General features: G+C 41.3%; 1 protein-coding gene across 11 annotated transcripts in view; it reads right to left on the bottom strand.

The window, feature by feature from the left end:
• The window catches only part of IL20RA (interleukin 20 receptor subunit alpha), a 55,380-nt gene that overhangs the window by 15,529 nt on the left and 22,538 nt on the right, over window positions 1–17,313 (bottom strand). For 5 of the 11 annotated variants that reach the window (XM_073789650.1, XM_073789655.1, XM_073789652.1 and 2 more), the window contains 5 exons: window positions 14,516–14,697; window positions 12,690–12,865; window positions 11,970–12,114; window positions 8,418–8,557; window positions 4,617–5,511 (listed from right to left, as the gene is read on the bottom strand). In XM_073789650.1, coding sequence (XP_073645751.1) covers window positions 4,720–5,511; window positions 8,418–8,557; window positions 11,970–12,114; window positions 12,690–12,865; window positions 14,516–14,697 — 1,435 coding nt within the window. In that variant the 3' untranslated portion in view covers window positions 4,617–4,719. Of the gene's footprint in view, window positions 1–2,760; window positions 4,574–4,616; window positions 5,512–8,417; window positions 8,558–11,969; window positions 12,115–12,689; window positions 12,866–14,515; window positions 14,698–17,313 lie in introns of those variants that run through there. The other 6 variants (XM_004321908.4, XM_019951734.2, XM_019951732.2 and 3 more) reach the window with 3 other exon arrangements.

Genomic DNA, 17,313 nt, shown 5'->3' on the forward strand with positions numbered 1-17,313 from the left:
GCAAAGGAATCTAGAGGAAACTCAGTGATAAACATGAATGTTTATCCAGGATTTACAGTGAAAGCCAAGATGCCTTCAAGGATCTGTCACTGAAGATCCTGAAGACCTTTAGAGGAAAGGTGGAAGGTGGTCAAAACTAAGCACAGGGGAGTCCAACACCCTCAAAGGGAAGATACACGACCATCTAAGAGTCATCCAGCCACTCTGCAGAGGCAGTGAGTTCCAGGAAATAACATTTTGGAGAGGTTCAGTTTTCTTTAAAGGATTCATATCACTTTGCTCTTAATAATGCCAACTTTTGGTTGCTGTTCGACTAAAAAAGTTTTAAAGCATTAAGTTTAGAAAAAATAATTCATCACTTGTCATTTCAGTTGTTCTAGTTTGAATAAGATTGGTGCTTCATAAAGTTAATCTAAGTATAGTTAAGACAGTTATATATTTTCGAGTGAGTGAAAAGAGCAAGTTATAAAAGTTCAGTAGGATCCTTCTTTTGAGGAAAAATAGATACATAAATGTATTGAAAGTGTCTGGAAAATTCTACACCAGTGTTTATCAATGTGGGCACTATTGACATTTTTGGCCAGATAACTCTTTGCTGTGGGGGGCTACCCTGGGCATCGTAGGATGTGGAAGAGTATTCTTGGCCTCTCCCCACTAGATGCCAGCAGCACCCTCTCCCTAGAGTTGTGACAAGCAAAAATGTCTCCAGATATCGCCAGGTGTCCCATCGGGGACAAAATCACCCCCAGCTGAGAATCATTTCCCTACCCTAAGATGTGTACAGTGGTTAAATCTGGGTGGGAGTATTACAGGTAATTTTAATTTTCCCCCCTTTATCTCTAGTTAGTTTGTAATGAGTATGTGTACATTTTTTTATGTGTACATTTATCTTCTACAGAAAAAAATAAAATCTAGTCTTAAAATACCCACAACCATTGCACTATTTATTTATTTATTAGATTTTAAAATATTCTAAGTTTATTGGCTGAACTGCAACTAGCCAATAGGCTGCTTGAAACTAAGCAGTAATATATCTTGCTGATAATTTGTCTGTAGTCACACTCTTCTTTTTTACATTTAAAAAATGTTTATTTATTTATGTGTTAATTTAATTTTTATTTCATATTGGGGTATAGTTGATTTAGAATGTTGTGTTAGCTTCAGGTGTACAGCAAAGGAATTCAGTTTTACATATACATATGATCTCTTTTTCAGATTTTTTCTTTTTCAGATTCTTACCCCATATAGGTTATTATAGAATATTGAGTACAGTTCCCTGTGCTATATAGTAGGTCCTTGTTGATTATCTATTTTATATATAGTAGTGTGTATCTGTTAATCCCAAACTTCTAATTTATTGCATTATTTATTAAAAAATTATAGGCACATGTTCTTGAGCAAAGTCTTTGAAAAACCGTGGATAGAAGATTTATGGAAGATATAATGTGGGAACCACAAAGGAAATAGAAAAAGTTCTTTCCAAGGTAATTTAGCAAAAATTCATCTCAAGATGTGGGATGGCAGTGTGTGGGCCAGAAAGAATTTGATTTATGACCCAGGTGCACTGATCCATACTGGTGTAGCCCTCTATTTGATGTTCTCATTAGATTTACCACGCTGTGCTGACTTGTACTCTGGGCTGTACAAATAGTTTTTCCCTGCACTGATTTCCTTTGAGGTGAACTCAGCCTGGGGGCACCCGATCTTCCCCATGTTGTAGGCTGAGGGGACAAATGTCCCTCTTCTACTTCATTCCCATGTGCAGGATGTGGCACTAGGTTTCATTCACTTTGTAGCAGGGGGTATTTTTATTCACCCAGTTGTTTAGAATTTATGGGGTATGGACATAGAGCCACTAGCAGACATTTTCATGTGGAAAAATCACCTAATGTGGAAGAGGTATGTGAAATCCTAAAACTGATGAACAGCTGGTGAAAGGATGAAGGTGCTGGTCAAAGATTCTGAAACCTCAACTTCCCAGCTCCACTGGGACCTCAGGCTTAGGGATGGAATCTAATGAGGCCCCAGAGGATGACTTCTCAGAGCTGCTGAGGCTCTGGCCACAGAGGTGACAGGAAGCACGATGATTGTTGCTCATAAAGGTAGACTGCATCGAAGACTGTGTCACTTTCCCCCACAAGACATACCTACTGTACACTCACATTTGAATATATATATATATATATATATATATATATCTGCGTGCATTATGTATGTTGCAAAGTACTAAAGAAACAAAATTTTACAAAGGCTCAATACTTCTGATATGCTTAGAATGATAAGAGATGTGAAAGCAACTCAGAATTAGATTCCGTTTTACAAAACCACAGATGGATTTCAATCTGAAGGCATAAAGTAGGAAGCAAATTACTCTTGTACTTTTCGGTAAGAGAAACAAAGAGAGGCAAACTTTGCCTTTGAATCAAAATAGTCCTATGTCTAAATGGCTTCTTTTCCTGGTGTTAAGCACAACGATAACAAACACCTAACACTCGCTATGTGCCAGGCACCGTTCTAAATGCCTTCTACGTTCTAACGCTTTTTCATCCTCAAAGTAACCCTAAGGTTGTTGTTATCCTCCCTACAACGAGGACATTGTAGGACATAGTAGATGCTCAGTAAGTATTTTGTGAATGAAATGAATAAGCCAAACAATCATCAATCATTTTATTTTCTTTTTGCTCTTAATAGCAACTCATTCTTTCCCACTCCTGAATTTCCTTTATAGTAATAATAAATTTGTTCTTCAAAACTGGCTGTTTTGAAGCAAATGGTGAAGGAGATGGGAATAGTGGAAATTAGCTAGGGTAGTATTGTTTTATGATATACGTTCGTTTCCACAGTAAATTATGTCAAAATTTTAATACACTCTCTCTTACATATTTATTTAATAATAAATTTGTTCTTCAAAATTAGCAGAATTAGTTTTATAAAGATTGAGAAGAACAGAACACTCTGGTTAATAGAATTATGCTCTAAATTAAATCACTAGATCAGAAGCTGTTTGGATTTGTGGACAATCTGAAAAGACCATGACTTCAGAATCCATCTCTCTTACCAGGGTTGTCTGTCTGTGCCAAGAATATAAATGAGAAAATACGGATGATATCTGTTTTTCTGAAAGAGTATCAACGGATCATGAGCTCATGATTAAAGCAAACATATGCTAAGGGAAATCATACGAAATTGCTGTCTCTGCAGGTCAAAAATGGTCAAATATCAACAATTTTATATGGCTCAACTTAACAGATTCTGTCATATTTTAATACAATGTGACTATCGAATTTAATTTTCTAAGCAAATGATGAAGGCGATGGGAATGGTTACTGGAATTTAACTAGGGTGATATTGTTTTATGATATACTTTCATTCCCACAGTAAATTATGTCAAATACACTCTCCCTTACATATAAACTCAACTTATTTCTTTTGTATGTCTTTATTTATTGATTTTAAGATTATGTAGATATGGGATATTCATTCCCACATATTCCAAGGAATCTCTAAGGCACTGCTCATTCAAATAGAATATTTAATATTATAATAGTAACAGTGATTCAGCTACTAAACATGTTCTAGTTTATAGATTATCTAAATATCTTTTGAAAAACACATTTCCAGAAATAAATGGACTGTTCTATTATAAAATGTGGCATTTTTTTTTTTTTCTGGTTAATTCCCTACTAAAAAGCCTCTGCTAGTTATTGAGAGGACATTTTAAAATTATTTATTTATTTATTTTTGGCTGCCTTGGGTCTTTGTTGCTGCGTGCGGGCTTTCTCTAGCTGCAGCGAGCGGGGGCTACTCTTGGTTGTGGTGCGCAGGCCTCTCATTGTGGTGGCTTCTCTTGTTGTGGAGCACAGGCTCTAGGCGCACAAGCTTCAGTAGTTGTGGCTCGCGGGCTCTAGAGCGCAGGCTCAGTAGTTGTGGTGCAGGGGCTTAGTTGCTCCGTGGCATGTGGGATCTTCCCGGACCAGGGCTCGAACCTGTGTCCCCTGAATTGGCAGGCGGATTCCCAACCACTATGCCACCAGGGACATTTTCTGACTCTAAACTAATAACAACAATTTATGTTTACACTCGAGAACTTCTCCTAAAGTATTAATATGGCCACTTAAAGTAGCCCAAAGCATATGACATCAAGATCTGTGCCTGATTTATTCACTCTGAACATGGATTATTATGACTGAACAGCGGGTTAGGTCTTTAAATGTGACCACTTCCCACCCACTTAGTGGTATTTGCATGTTTTAAGTATCTCATCATTCTGGCAATAAACCAAATTCTAAAAAAGTAGCACTTATACAATGAATGGTCTTCATGAAGTATTTTTTACAGTGCTATACGCTTGGTAAGGGCCCAGAAAATAATTGTACAAGTGCTTGTTAGAAAATCATAAATAAAGAGGCCACAGTACACCCACCTGAATAAATTCTGCATCCAAGTTGGCCAACATTTCTGAATACTTACTGGGTACAAAGAGGGTCAGCCACTGCACTCTGGGCGCCCACCATCGGTGCGGGAGACCCACACGCACAACCCAGCCACCACAGGAGGCGGAATGAAACAAGCACTATGAAAATAGAAGGAATAAGTAATTCTCACTGACACAGAAATCCGAGTAAACTTCTGGCTCCGGTACTTTATTATTCGGTCACTTATCTGTTTGCACTCACGTGTTTTGTAACAGTAGAGGTCTGGCAAAGGGACGTTTGAGTGTTAGTCTTCCATTTGTACATATAATCCCCATTCCTCCATAAACTGCATGAGATAGGCTTCATGTTCCTCCAGTGTCTTGTCTGGAGCCCGATCCTGGTAGAGTCTAGATAAGAGGCCCTCCTCCTCGAGTCCCTCAGACTCAGGATGCTTACATCTCTCTGAGTCATGTTCAAAGCTGGATAATGAAGGTATACACAGCCTGCCAGTCCGAGGGTCCCAATCGACCAGTGTGGTTGACGGTTCTGCCTCTGGCCCCTCCTCTGTGTCCACATGCCCCTGCGGCAGGTGGTCCAAGTCTCTGAGCTGAGGGGTATATGAATATGGTAGTGTTTGTGGACCCAAGTCTGCTAAAGTTGCCTGTTGCTCAGATAACTTTCCTTGTAGGGACACTTCCTCCTGCAAATTGAACTCCTGATCTCCAGGCCCCACAGAAATGTCACTAGTTCTTACATCACATTCATATTCGATGACTGTTTTATCTGTGGGCATTGTCCTGCTGGGTGGCTCTTGCTGGCTTAAGGAAGTCCCTTGGGTGCTTTTCTCAGGGTCATACACAATGTCCACCACATGTGAAGCATATCCCAGGTGTTTCACCTCCACTTCCTCCTGATGGGGCTCCTGGTCCTTGCTGGGCTCATTCAGGTCTGAGGCATCATTGCTTTTTTCCATTACACTTATATCTTTATGAGAAATTTTAGAATCCTCCAAAATATTGAGGGTGATAAAGTTAATCACAACTTTTTCAGCAGGTACAAAGACTCTTTTGTCAAATTCATTTCCATAAATCAAAATCTATAAAGAGAGAAGAGAATGGTTTTCATCTTTTCACTTTAGAGAGACATTAAAAACAGCTGTTAGATCACTAATCATTAGAGAAACGCAAATCAAAACTACAATGAGGTATCAACTCACACCAGGCAGAATGGCCATCAACAAAAAATCTACAAACAATAAATGCTGGAGAAGGTGTGGAGAAAAGGGAACCCTATGCACTGTTGGTGAGAATGTAAATTGATACAACCACTATGGAGACCAGTATGGAGGTTCCTTAAAAACTAAAAATAGAACTACCATATGACCCAGCAATCCCACTACTGGGCATATACCCAGAGAAAACCATAATTCAAAAAGAGTCATGTACCACAATGTTCATTGCAGCTCTATTTACAATAGCCAGGACATGGAAGCAACCTAAATGCCTGTCGACAGATGAACGGATAAAGAAGATGTGGCACATATATACAATGGAATATCACTCAGCCATAAAAAGAAACGAAATTGAGTTATTTGTAGTGAGGTGGATGGACCTAGAGTCTGTCATACAGAGTGAAGTAAGTCAGAAAGAGAAAAACAAATACCGTATGCTAACACACATATATGGAATCTAAAAAACAAAATGGTTCTGAAGAACCTAGGGGCAGGACAGGAATAAAGACACAGATGTAGAGAATGGACTTGAGGACATGGGGAGGGGGAAGGGTAAGCTGGGACAAAGTGAGAGAGTGGCATGAACATATATACACTACCAAATGTAAAATCGATAGCTAGTGGGAAGCAGCCACATAGCACAGGGAGATCAGCTCGGTGCTTTGTGACAACCTAGAGGGGTGGGATGGGGAGGGTGGGTGGGAGACGCAAGAGGGAGGGGATATGGGGATATATGTATATGTATAGCTGATTCGCTTTGTTATAAAGCAGAAACCGACACACCACTGTAGGGCAATTGTGCTCCAATAAAGATATTATAAAAACAAACAAACAAATAAAACCAGCTGTTAGTTAGAATTTATACCGTCCCCAGATAGTTGTAAAGGCCTATTCTTACCAACTCATGGAAGTGAAAGTTATGTTTGGAATACGTGGGAAAACTCCCTCACCTTGAGGCAAGAGACCCAAGATGCACGAAAGGCATATGACCGTGAAGAGTGGTTCCCTGGGCGGTCCTGATCCAGTCCAAGGATCGGGGGTGACCGCCTCTTCCTCTAACTGGCTGAGGGAATTCAGGGGGCTTATTTAATTTCTTGAGCCTCCTTTTTTTAATTCTGTAAAATCAGAATTTCTGCTGTGTCAGGAATGGTGAAGACTGAGAGTTTTTGAAATTGCTTTATTAATTACAGTGTACTATGTGTTTATCAATAAGCCATCCTCTGGGCTACCAGCTCTTTTTTGCATATACGCTGGACAGGAAATGTGGAAGGGCATGAAAACTAGGTGTAAAAAGAGAAATAAGCACACGAATAGAGATGGTTTTACTTACTTCCCCCATACACCAAACTAATCATGCTCTAATAGGGCCCAAAATGGAAATTCACCTGCCAATTTATTGCAGAGAGAGAAACTCTAAATCATGTCAGGAAAACTTGTTTAAGATTAAAGTTTTGCTGGCAATACATGGAAGGTGCCTGTTCAGATTGTCAATGATGAGTTATGTTACAATTCTCATTATCCACCCTATGATGTGATTTCATTTAACTACAAAATAGGAACTTCAGCATCTTTCTTTTACAAAAATGTGGGTTTCAGAAAGTCACAGGCTGTCAGTTCTCCTGTGCTTTTTCCTCCTAGGAAAGGTCTCCCTACGTCATTGAAAAGCTAACTCTGAAACCTAAATGAAGGCAGAATAATAGAAACATTTAAAAACAGAACTAACAGGAATGCATGTATGTATCGTGTACACGTGAACACGTATTTTGATAATTCCCAAAGAAACAGTTTTTGATTGTTAAAATATGCTCAGCCTTGGGAAACCTCCAGTACATGGTCCAGAAGCATAAGGTTTGTTCCTTCTTTTACTTTCTTGCTTCTCCTTGCTGTGAATGATTAAGCCCTGGCCGCTTTCCCCCTAAACGTGTTTCCATTCCGTGTCTGTCTCCAGCCCTACATCCCCCTCTCCTCTTTTAGACTCTCATCTTCTCTCTCCTGGACAACTCCCACAGTCTCCTAGCTGGGTTTGTTTGTTTGTTTGTTTGTTTCTAGTCTTCCTCCCCCTAAAGTTGTCTTTAACACTATCCAGTTGTATCTAAAACTCAATCTTGACCATAATGATCCCAGCTCAAAACCCTACAGAGTTTTGCAAACACAATGAAGTCCAAGGTCCTTAGAATAGCTCCCCAATTCTCCCATTATCTGGCCTTACCCCCTCACCCTCCAGTCTCTTCTTTCATAGCTTCTCATCAGGAACCTCATGGTTTTGCAATATTATGTGTTTTCCCAAACATCCTCCTACCTTTGCCCCTGCTGTTTCTTCCGCTTGAGGTAGGTGCCCTAGCTCTTACTGAACTTTCACGACCAAGCCCAGGCATGAAACTTCTGATCCTCCACGTAGGGTGCCAGCACCCTTCCTGTACCCACAAGAGTCCCTAGAACCCACTTTCATCTTAGTCTTCACATATCCTTTAAAACTTCTAGTCCCCAACTAGACTTAAGCCTTCGGAGGGGCATGGGTCATGACAATTTATCTGTGCACCTCAAGACCTAGTCTGATCTGTTCCATAAATATAAAATCTTTGTCAAAAGTAAAGGAATCTTTCTCTTTGGTTATGGTACTGAGTTAGTCTAGTACAGAAAGTGTTTTTAATTCATCAACTCTTTTAACTTGAAACTCACTCTGCCCATAAAAGGAACGGTATCTGTTCTAGGACCTCCTTTTCTATCTTCCTGGGTGTGTTGTAAAGCCTCCTACCACTCTAGGCACTCACCAGATTTGCTGGGTGTTTCTCTTTGCCGACGTAGGTATACCTGTACATGGAGTAGCACATCACAGAAAAAATAAACACAGTAACAGATACGGGCAAAACATAGCAGAAGATGATTTTAACCTTCAGTGTTGATGTTTGATCTGTAAAGAGAAAAGTAGGGTGGGGTAGACAGCTGTGATTTGGTGTGGTGGGAAAACACTGGTAACGTCAAGAAGCTTTGGAGAGATCAGTTACTTTTGGGAATTCAGTTTTCTCATTTATACATTGAGAAGCTTGAGCTAAATGTTAGAAGGGATCTCAGAATTCTTACTCTCTCTGACAATAGATGGGCTTCAGGAATCATCTGGACTTGTCTCCAACCTTTACAGCAAGGATGCCTTAACAACCCAAGTCAGCAGATATTCCAACATTTTATATCTGGCTATGAGATTCATGCCGGTTCTTCTATTTGCAGAAAAGTGTGCCTGATACTCAAGTAACTCACAGCGCTTCAAACCAAACAACAAAACCTTCTTGTGAAGATCCCATTAAGCTGCCCCACGTTTCCACGCCCCTCATTTGACTCAATCTTTTCCACCTATTCAGGACCTTGCCACGAATGTATGGCGTCGTCTTCTGTGTGACAAACAGAATCATCCTTACACAGCTGGCCAGGCTTTCTGGTAGGTCTGGAGCTTGGGGATGTGTGGAGAGGCAGCTGAGCTGGTGTGTGCTGAGAATGGCAGTAACTCCCTCCCTGGTCCTGCTGTGCCGTAGGTTCATGATGAGTTTAAAAGTCCATAGAGACATGAAAAGATCTGGCGAGTAGTTTTAAGAAAAGTAGCCCTGGATCACCATGGATCAGACTATATGCTTGATAGATAGGACTCATTGTGACTAATTTATATTTGTTAAGCTCCTGTGGAGCACTTGTAAATCGTGAAGATTAAATTTACGTGTCCATCTGGCGAGGCCACAGTACCCAGTTATTTGGTCCAACATTATTCTAGATGTTTCTGTAAAGCATTTTTTAGATGAGATTAGCATTTACATTAGTAGACGTGAGTAAAGCAGATTGCCCTCTATAATGAGGGTGAGCCTCATCCAATCAGTTGAAGGCTTTGATAGAAAAAAGACTGATCATGTCCCAGAAGAGTGGATTCTGCCAGCTGATCACCTTCAGATAAGAACTGCACCATAAATTCTTCCTTAGGTCTCCAGCCTTGCAGACTTTTAACTTACCAACCTCCAAAATCATGTGAGCCAGGTCCTTAAAATAAGTCTCTATCTCCATCTTGATGTGTGTGTGTGTGTGTGTGTGTGTGTGTGTGTGTGTGTGTGTGTACATTTATACATAAAGATTATGTATATTGTGTTCTATGGAGAACCCTGACTACTACAGCATTTAGCACAAATGACAGAAGTTCTAGGGCATTCCTTACATACTAATACAATCAGCAGGCGTGTCGTGGGAGTATTCTAACCCATTGCAGATGTTGGGTACTCTTGATGCCTAGTCCTGGGAGAGAGCAGCTAAGTTACTGTCTGGTCAACTGTCTAGTTAAAGAGTGGAAACAGAAGTATCATGGACTTCTGGTCAACAATAGCCAGTGGGAAAAGCCCAGGTATGGGGGTCCAGCTGCAGGCTCTTCCATCCCGAAGAGCACATCTGTCAACAGGTTCCACATAGAAAGATGCCAATAATGCAGATGTTGCAGATGGCTGAGCATCACCTGCCCCTACTTCAGGCTACAACTCAGTCCAGTCCTTTTTTTTTTTTTAATTTTTATTGGAGTATAGTTGATTTACAATGTTGTGTTAGTTTCAGGTGTACACCAAAGTGATCAGTTATACTTATACATATATCCACTCTTTTTTAGATTCTTTTCACATATAGGTCATTATAGAGTACTGAGTAGAGTTCCCTGTGCTATACAGTAGGTCCTTATTAGTTATCTCTTTTACATATAGTAGTGTGTATATGTCAATCCCAATCAATCCAGTCCTCTTAATACAATCCCTGGCCTCTGGACCAAACTCATCCTGATAAACAGAGCCATGACAACAATGACTGAAGGCACTTAGTATATACCAGCACATGTTTGCAACAACCAACTAATAAACTGTATCTGTATTTTAGGAATTGGGGGATTGTGGAGAGCAGAAATATTTCAAAGAATAGTCCCCAAAGAGGTAATAGTGAGTTTTTGAAAAAGTAGACCCTCATAATTGTGTCTTGGAAAGGTATCTGGGGTGCTCTAACAGCTGGGATATCAAGAAAGGTCAGACCATGAAATGGTACCTTGTTATTACCGTTCCAGGACTAGTGAGAAGGTCAGCTCCTTCTGCTTACTGGGAAGTATTTCATTTAATCTGTACTTTAGTTGCTTTAGCTCTGCCAATGGCTTAAATGATTTCCACTGGGAATTCATTCCTACCATTTGCCCACTGATCAAGCTGTTAGTAAACAGAGCACTTTTCCAAATACAAAAATGATTTCCTCAATCTGCTTTGCTTTGCCTTTTGCTTGCCTTGCATTTTAATTTTATTGATATTTGACATATGGTAGAGAACCCTTCATTTTAAAGGGAAAGGTATGATAATGATGGAGATTCAAAAATAAAGCTTTTCACTTCTGATATGTATTCACAAAATTCCCTTTTTAATCCTTAGGACAGTTTCATCTCGAAATGTGGGAGGCTTGAGGGGAGAGGAAAACAGGGGTTCTGTCAGCATTCCTGTCCCATAGCTGGTGACGGAACCAAGTCTTGGGGAAAATGATTGTGACGTTTGGAAGGCCAGCACATTTGGAAGAGAGAAACAAGAATGGATGAAGAGCCATTCAATGAAGGTAAACTTTAGGATTTATTTTCAATTTTTAGGTTTTGAGTTCAGGGTCTTACCACCCTCAGGGGAGAACAATTAAACAAACGCCAAGCTCCTATAACTCTAGTCTCCTAACAGGAACGAGAATCTTCAACCACACTTCCTTGGCAGCCAAGTTCAGAAAACACGAGAAGACAAATAAAAGGAAAGAGAGAGAAGCAACTATAAGAGTGAGGGAATAGTAACTGATTTGCTGATCCCAGGCCCTTGCACAGCCTTGCACAGTGAGTGATATCTGAACACAACCTGCAGCACCTATAATTTGTATTCCCGAGGGGGAGCAAAAGACTCTGTCGTAAAGTGTTTTTAGGATACTGCTTTGTTCCTAGGAATAAACTCATGTGATGTTCTTAAAGACCACAGAACTTCTACTGATCAGAGTGATTATAGTTTGAAAGAAGAAAAGCCGTGTGTGTAAAAATTCCTATAATTTTTCTTTCCCAAGGTAGAGTCTTGTTGGACTGGTGCTAAGAGTGTCCTAGGAGGTGAAAACACTCCCTACTGTGAGCCAAGTTCAATGGTAGAGTCCCAGGCTGCTCAGTGCATTTCTGGTGGTGGTTGTTTCTGCCTGCACTTCAGCCTGTTTCTGGTAGACACGGATTTTCAAAACCTTGTCTACACCACCATCCTTCCTTCTAGTTTTAGCAGATTTCCTACCTCAGACCAGCTGAGATTCTCAAAGCTTACCTTTCAAAGTACTGACACACTGCTTCTCAGATGGCTGAACAAGGCGAGGAGGGCCTGGGACGAAGGACTCCACGAGGACGCAGTACAGAGTGTCCGGCTCCAGCCAGCCGAATACCAGCGTTCGGTTTGTCACACACTGGGACCACTAGGATAGGGGATTGCGAAGAGCAGTTAGAGCCAGAGATTTCCAGCACCACCCCAGACAAGTAACTTTAGAAGGAAACAGAAGACTGAGGTACCAGTAAGTCCTTTACTATCACTAAGAGCTTATTTTTTTTAGCAACAACTTTAAAATATCCTTTTCCTTCAGCTTGGCAGTCCCAGTTAGGGACTGGGCAAATTGTGGGAACAATTCTAAATAATGACATAAGGAGGGATTTCTTCTTCCACTTTGTCCTGGGTTCTTGCTGATATGTTTTTCTTTCTTGGAGAGTGACTGACAGATGTTAAGCAAGTAAAAACTCTCCATCAAAGTGAGGTGGACAATTGCTCTACCCACCCACAGCAACATCATAGCAGAGACTTTCTGTAAAGGAAATCTGAAAGCAGTTTTGAAAATTTCTACACATCAGCTTCAACTGTATCTTGTATGGCGACACTTTTGAATGTCACACCTTCCCAGATTCACATGCCGAGAATTTAAGCATCAGGGCTGTGTGTTCCAGCATTAGCTGCAAAAAGTGACACAAATGATAGGTCCCCATTCCATTTCAGGCTTACCGTTCTATTTGATTTAGTATTATGTATGGACACATTATACTTCAGATTAGAGTATATTTGTTCCAGGGAAATAGAGCTTTCTTCTGGGTTTTTCTTCCACTTCTTTGGAGCCGTCAGAACAATAGATATGGATTTCTCATCAGTAGTCAAAGCAACCTCTGGTGGGCCAATTTGTGCTTAAAGGGGAGGGGAGAGGGAATGATCATGTTCAGATGTAGAAATCACCTCAGATGAAACAATATAATCCTACTGGGATCGAAGCTCTAAAGCCCACCCTCTTATCTGAGTTGCCTCAGAATGCTCTAGGTGGGCCCAAGTGATACCGAATCTTGAAACAATCATGTCACACACTGATAGAACATTAAAGCAGCAAATTTACTTAGTCACATGTAGTTCCTAGTCACATGGCTAAACAGTACTAGATGACGGTAAATATAATTTAAAGTGTTTGCATGGGCTTCCCTGGTGGCGCAGTGGTTGAGAGTCCGCCTGCCAATGCAGGGGACACGGGTTCGAGCCCTGGTCCGGGAAGATCCCACGTGCCGCGGAGCGGCTGGGCCCGTGAGTGGTGGCCGCTGAGCCTGCGCGTCGGGAGCCTGTGCTCCACAACGGGAGAGGCCACGGCAGTGAGAGGCCTGCGTACTGCAAAAAAAAAAAAAAAAAAAGGGTGTGCAACACTCCTGGGACCTGAAACGTTGGTGATAAATAACATTAAGAGGATTTGATGTGTTTGTAAAAATCAGAAATGGAGAAATGAAGCGCTGCTAAAGACCTCTGGGGAAGTAAACTTTGGAGAATGATCTAGAATAGAGATTAGCAAACTTTTACCATAAAGGTACTGACGTAAGTATTTTAGGCTTTGCAGGCCATGTGATCTCTGTCGCAACTATTATTTATATAAATGTAAAATCCATTCTTAGCTCTTGTCTTGTACAAAAACAGAAAGGGGAGGGGGTGCTGCATTTAGTCCGAGGCCATAGTTTGCTGACTTCTGATCCAGAAAGGCAGCAAGGGAAAGGCTCCAGCTCCAGAGCTTAGGGAGTGCTTGTAAACTTCATCATGGCAGCTCTGAGTGGGTCCTCTATGGCCGAATCAGTCACAGATCAGGGATGGAAAATTTTCAAAGGAAATACCAGGAAGATGTTGCCTTAATTCTGAGTTACATCTAGAAATTATGTAATAACTCTACCAAGTTTGTAACAAGAAGAGACTTAGTTTGGTGATCAGAACAATCTTCAATCAACCTGCGGGCATATGTCAAATAGTTTATAAACCCACAACAGGAAAATAAATCTGTCAGTTGTTCCTCAAATTATATAATCTCAACTAAACAATAAAACAAAATCAAAATTTGATAATATTGGTATCTAGGGCTTCCCTGGTGGCGCAGTGGTTGAGAGTCCGCCTGCCGATGCAGGGGACACGGGTTTGTGCCCCGGTTCGGGAAGATCCCATATGCCGCGGAGCGGCTGGGCCCGTGAGCCATGGCCGCTGAGCCTGCGCATCCGGAGCCTGTGCTCTGCACAGGAGAGGCCACAACAGTGAGAGGCCCGAGTACCGCAAAAAAAGAAAAAAAAAATTATTGGCATCTAGCGTCAATTCTGGATCTGGGAGCAATCTTAGAGACACTTGGCCAAAACTTTCATTCTAAAGATGAGACTCTGAGATGCAGCAAGGTGAAGTACCTTGGGCTGGTCACTTCACCTGATCGACAGAGTGCAGAGCGCTGGCCTCGACAAGGCTGTCTATGAGGCAGAGACTGTTACATTAGGGGGTCAGATGAACTTGATATTGATACATGTTTAACAAACAACTGTGTTACTTACTTTCTGAAAGAGGATAGAATCGTCCAGTTTCTGCCCATTTAGAACAATTCGTTCCCCAGATGGCCTTAGCTTTGGCATAATATTGACGTTCGTAGTCAGAAGTTTCAGCAGAGAGATCACAGTAGGTCCTACTGATATTTCTGCATTCGGATTTATTCAGCCATTTCTTTTGCCCATATCTGCTGAGAAGGAAACTGTGAATTAACAATGAGGTGCTCTCTATGCTTTACAGTAGGAAAAAAAAAAAACAGTCATTATATAAAACTGAATGGAACTTAAGACCTTCTCTTCAGAACAACAAAAGTGCTTGTCATTGAGATAAAAAAGAATCTAATTTTGCTGCTGGCAAATTTTTTCATTAGCTGTCAGGAACATGAGTCAGAGTTTCTATAATCACCTTTCTTTTCTGTGAATTATAATGTGGACAGTACATTTTGAAAGCATGTATTTTATTATTAGGTTTGGCCCACAGTAAACATTTTACAGATTGTGGGATCAATTCTTCTATGTAAATTTTTAGCCCACATGCATACCAAGGTCAGTTTGATGCGTCTTTTTTTTTGGATGGATTGTTTTAAGAAAAATTAGTCATTTTTTCCTTGGAAATTCTTCTTGACATTCTCATAAAATTTAAAAATATACTTGCCCTCAAGGGTTCTGGGGAAAATTCACTAGGTTGGAGTGCATTCCGAAATCAGCATTTTCAATGATCATAGTGATGATGATGATATTAACTAGGTTGTTCACATCTGTTTTTCCTCTCCTTTATTAAAGACATAGCACCCATAGAAAACAGGAGGTGGGAAATATTTTAGCATTTCTCAAGTGGAAGAGACTGAGGTATTGAGAGTTTAAGTGACATGGGAAGAGCCAAGTGAAAGAGACAGGGTTGCGTGAGAGGCTACTGAAAGGATTAAAGCAGGTGTGTCGGGCTTTCAGACAGCTAACTCTGGTGGTAGCGTAGAGAATGTAATGGGTCAAGGGTGGCTGACTGGGGAGCAGTTGAGAGGATGCTAGAGTGGTCCAGGTGGAAGAGGTAGGTGGCTTGCACAAGGATGGTGGCAGTGGAATGAATGACAGGACAAAAGGAAAAAATATTAGGAGACAAGACTTGGTGATTGAGTGCATGAGAGAGATGAGGGAAAAGAAGGTGTTAAGGATGATGTCTCTTTCTGCCCGGGCTAGTTGGGTGGAATGGTGGTAACATTTACCAAGATCAGGAATGCGGAAGAAGAGTGGGTTTGGGAAATGGGGAGCGGAGGGGGGAGGGAAAGATAATGAGTTTAGTTTTTGACATGTTGAGCTTAATATACGTAAAAGGTATCCAAATGCGGATGCTCAGAAGGCGCTGGAGCTCAGGAGAAAGGGATGAGTGGGAGGTAGGGATTTTGAAATCTATGGCATAAAACTGCTCATGGAAGGCACAGGCATGAATGAAATTACCCATGGAGACAAAGCAAAGCCTAGGATAAAATTTCAGGAGCAGCAAGATTTAAAGGTGAGATACAGGGATTGCCCTGGTGGCGCAGTGGTTGAGAGTCTGCCTGCCAATGCAGGGGACATGGGTTCAATCCCTGGTCCGGGAAGATCCCACATGCCACGGAGCAATTAAGCCCGTGCGTCACAACTACCGAGCCTGCGCTCTAGAGCCCACAAGCCACAACTACTGTGTCCGTGTACCACAACTACTGAAGCCCACGTGCCTAGAGCCCATGCTCCGCAACAAGAGAAGCCCGCGCACCACAACGAACAGTAGCCCCCGCTCACCACAACTAGAGAAGAGCCCGCGTGCAGCAACGAAGACCCAACGCAGCCAAAAATAATAAATAAATAAAATAAATAAATTTATTAAAAAAATAAAGGTGAGATACAAAGTACACTTAGAAATAGCAGCTAAAGAGGGAGAAGGAAAAACAGACATCACAAAAGTCAAGGGAAGACTGGGTGTTGAGAAGGAGGAAATGTCAACTTTATCAAGTGTTGCCAAAGCTTAAGGGTATCTTCTCTTTTCAAAATATGGCAGCAGAGTCCTGAAAGTAAATGTCTCCTGTTTCATAAGTACCATAGCTACCAGAAAACATTAGAAATATAGTTAGATCTTGTTGACCAATTTCTCCATTCAAGTAATCACCATGCTGAGGGGCTTTCAAACTTTTTATTGACTGTGAGCCATAGAAAGAAATACATTTCACAGTGTGACCCAGTTCACACATATATCCAACATACTAAAACAAAGGTCTTGGAAGATAATACCTAAACTTTACAACATGCCAGGCACTTAGTTATTTTCCATTCTAATCCACTCTACACCATTCTAATCCTTCCCGTTAAAAAAAAGATGCTAGGGCTTCCCTGGTGGCGCAGTGGTTGGGAGTCCGCCTGCCGATGCGGGGGACATGAGTTCGTGCCCCGGTCCGGGAAGATCCCACATGCCGCGGAGCGGCTGGGCCCGTGAGCCATGGCCGCTGAGCCTGCGCATCTGGAGCCTGTGCTCCGCAACGGGAGAGGCCACAACAGTGAGAGGCCCGTGTACCGCAAAAAAAAAAAAAAAAAAAGATGCTAGTTATGTCCCTCAAAATTGACTTCATGGCCCACCAACAGGTCTTGACTTGTGGTTTGAAAAATATTGCCATCCCCTATTTGACCTTTTCTCCTCAAATTTCCTGACTTTGCCAAGGGCAAGGCGGCTTCCCATGACAGATGTCAATGAAGGAGAAACGCTCTTTACTGAATTCTGGACAAAATGCTTTGTAAGTCTGACAAGCTGATAGACATGAATCATTCAATAAATACTACAG

This window comes from Tursiops truncatus, chromosome 12 (assembly GCF_011762595.2).
Source record: "Tursiops truncatus isolate mTurTru1 chromosome 12, mTurTru1.mat.Y, whole genome shotgun sequence".
NCBI lineage: Eukaryota > Metazoa > Chordata > Mammalia > Artiodactyla > Delphinidae > Tursiops > Tursiops truncatus.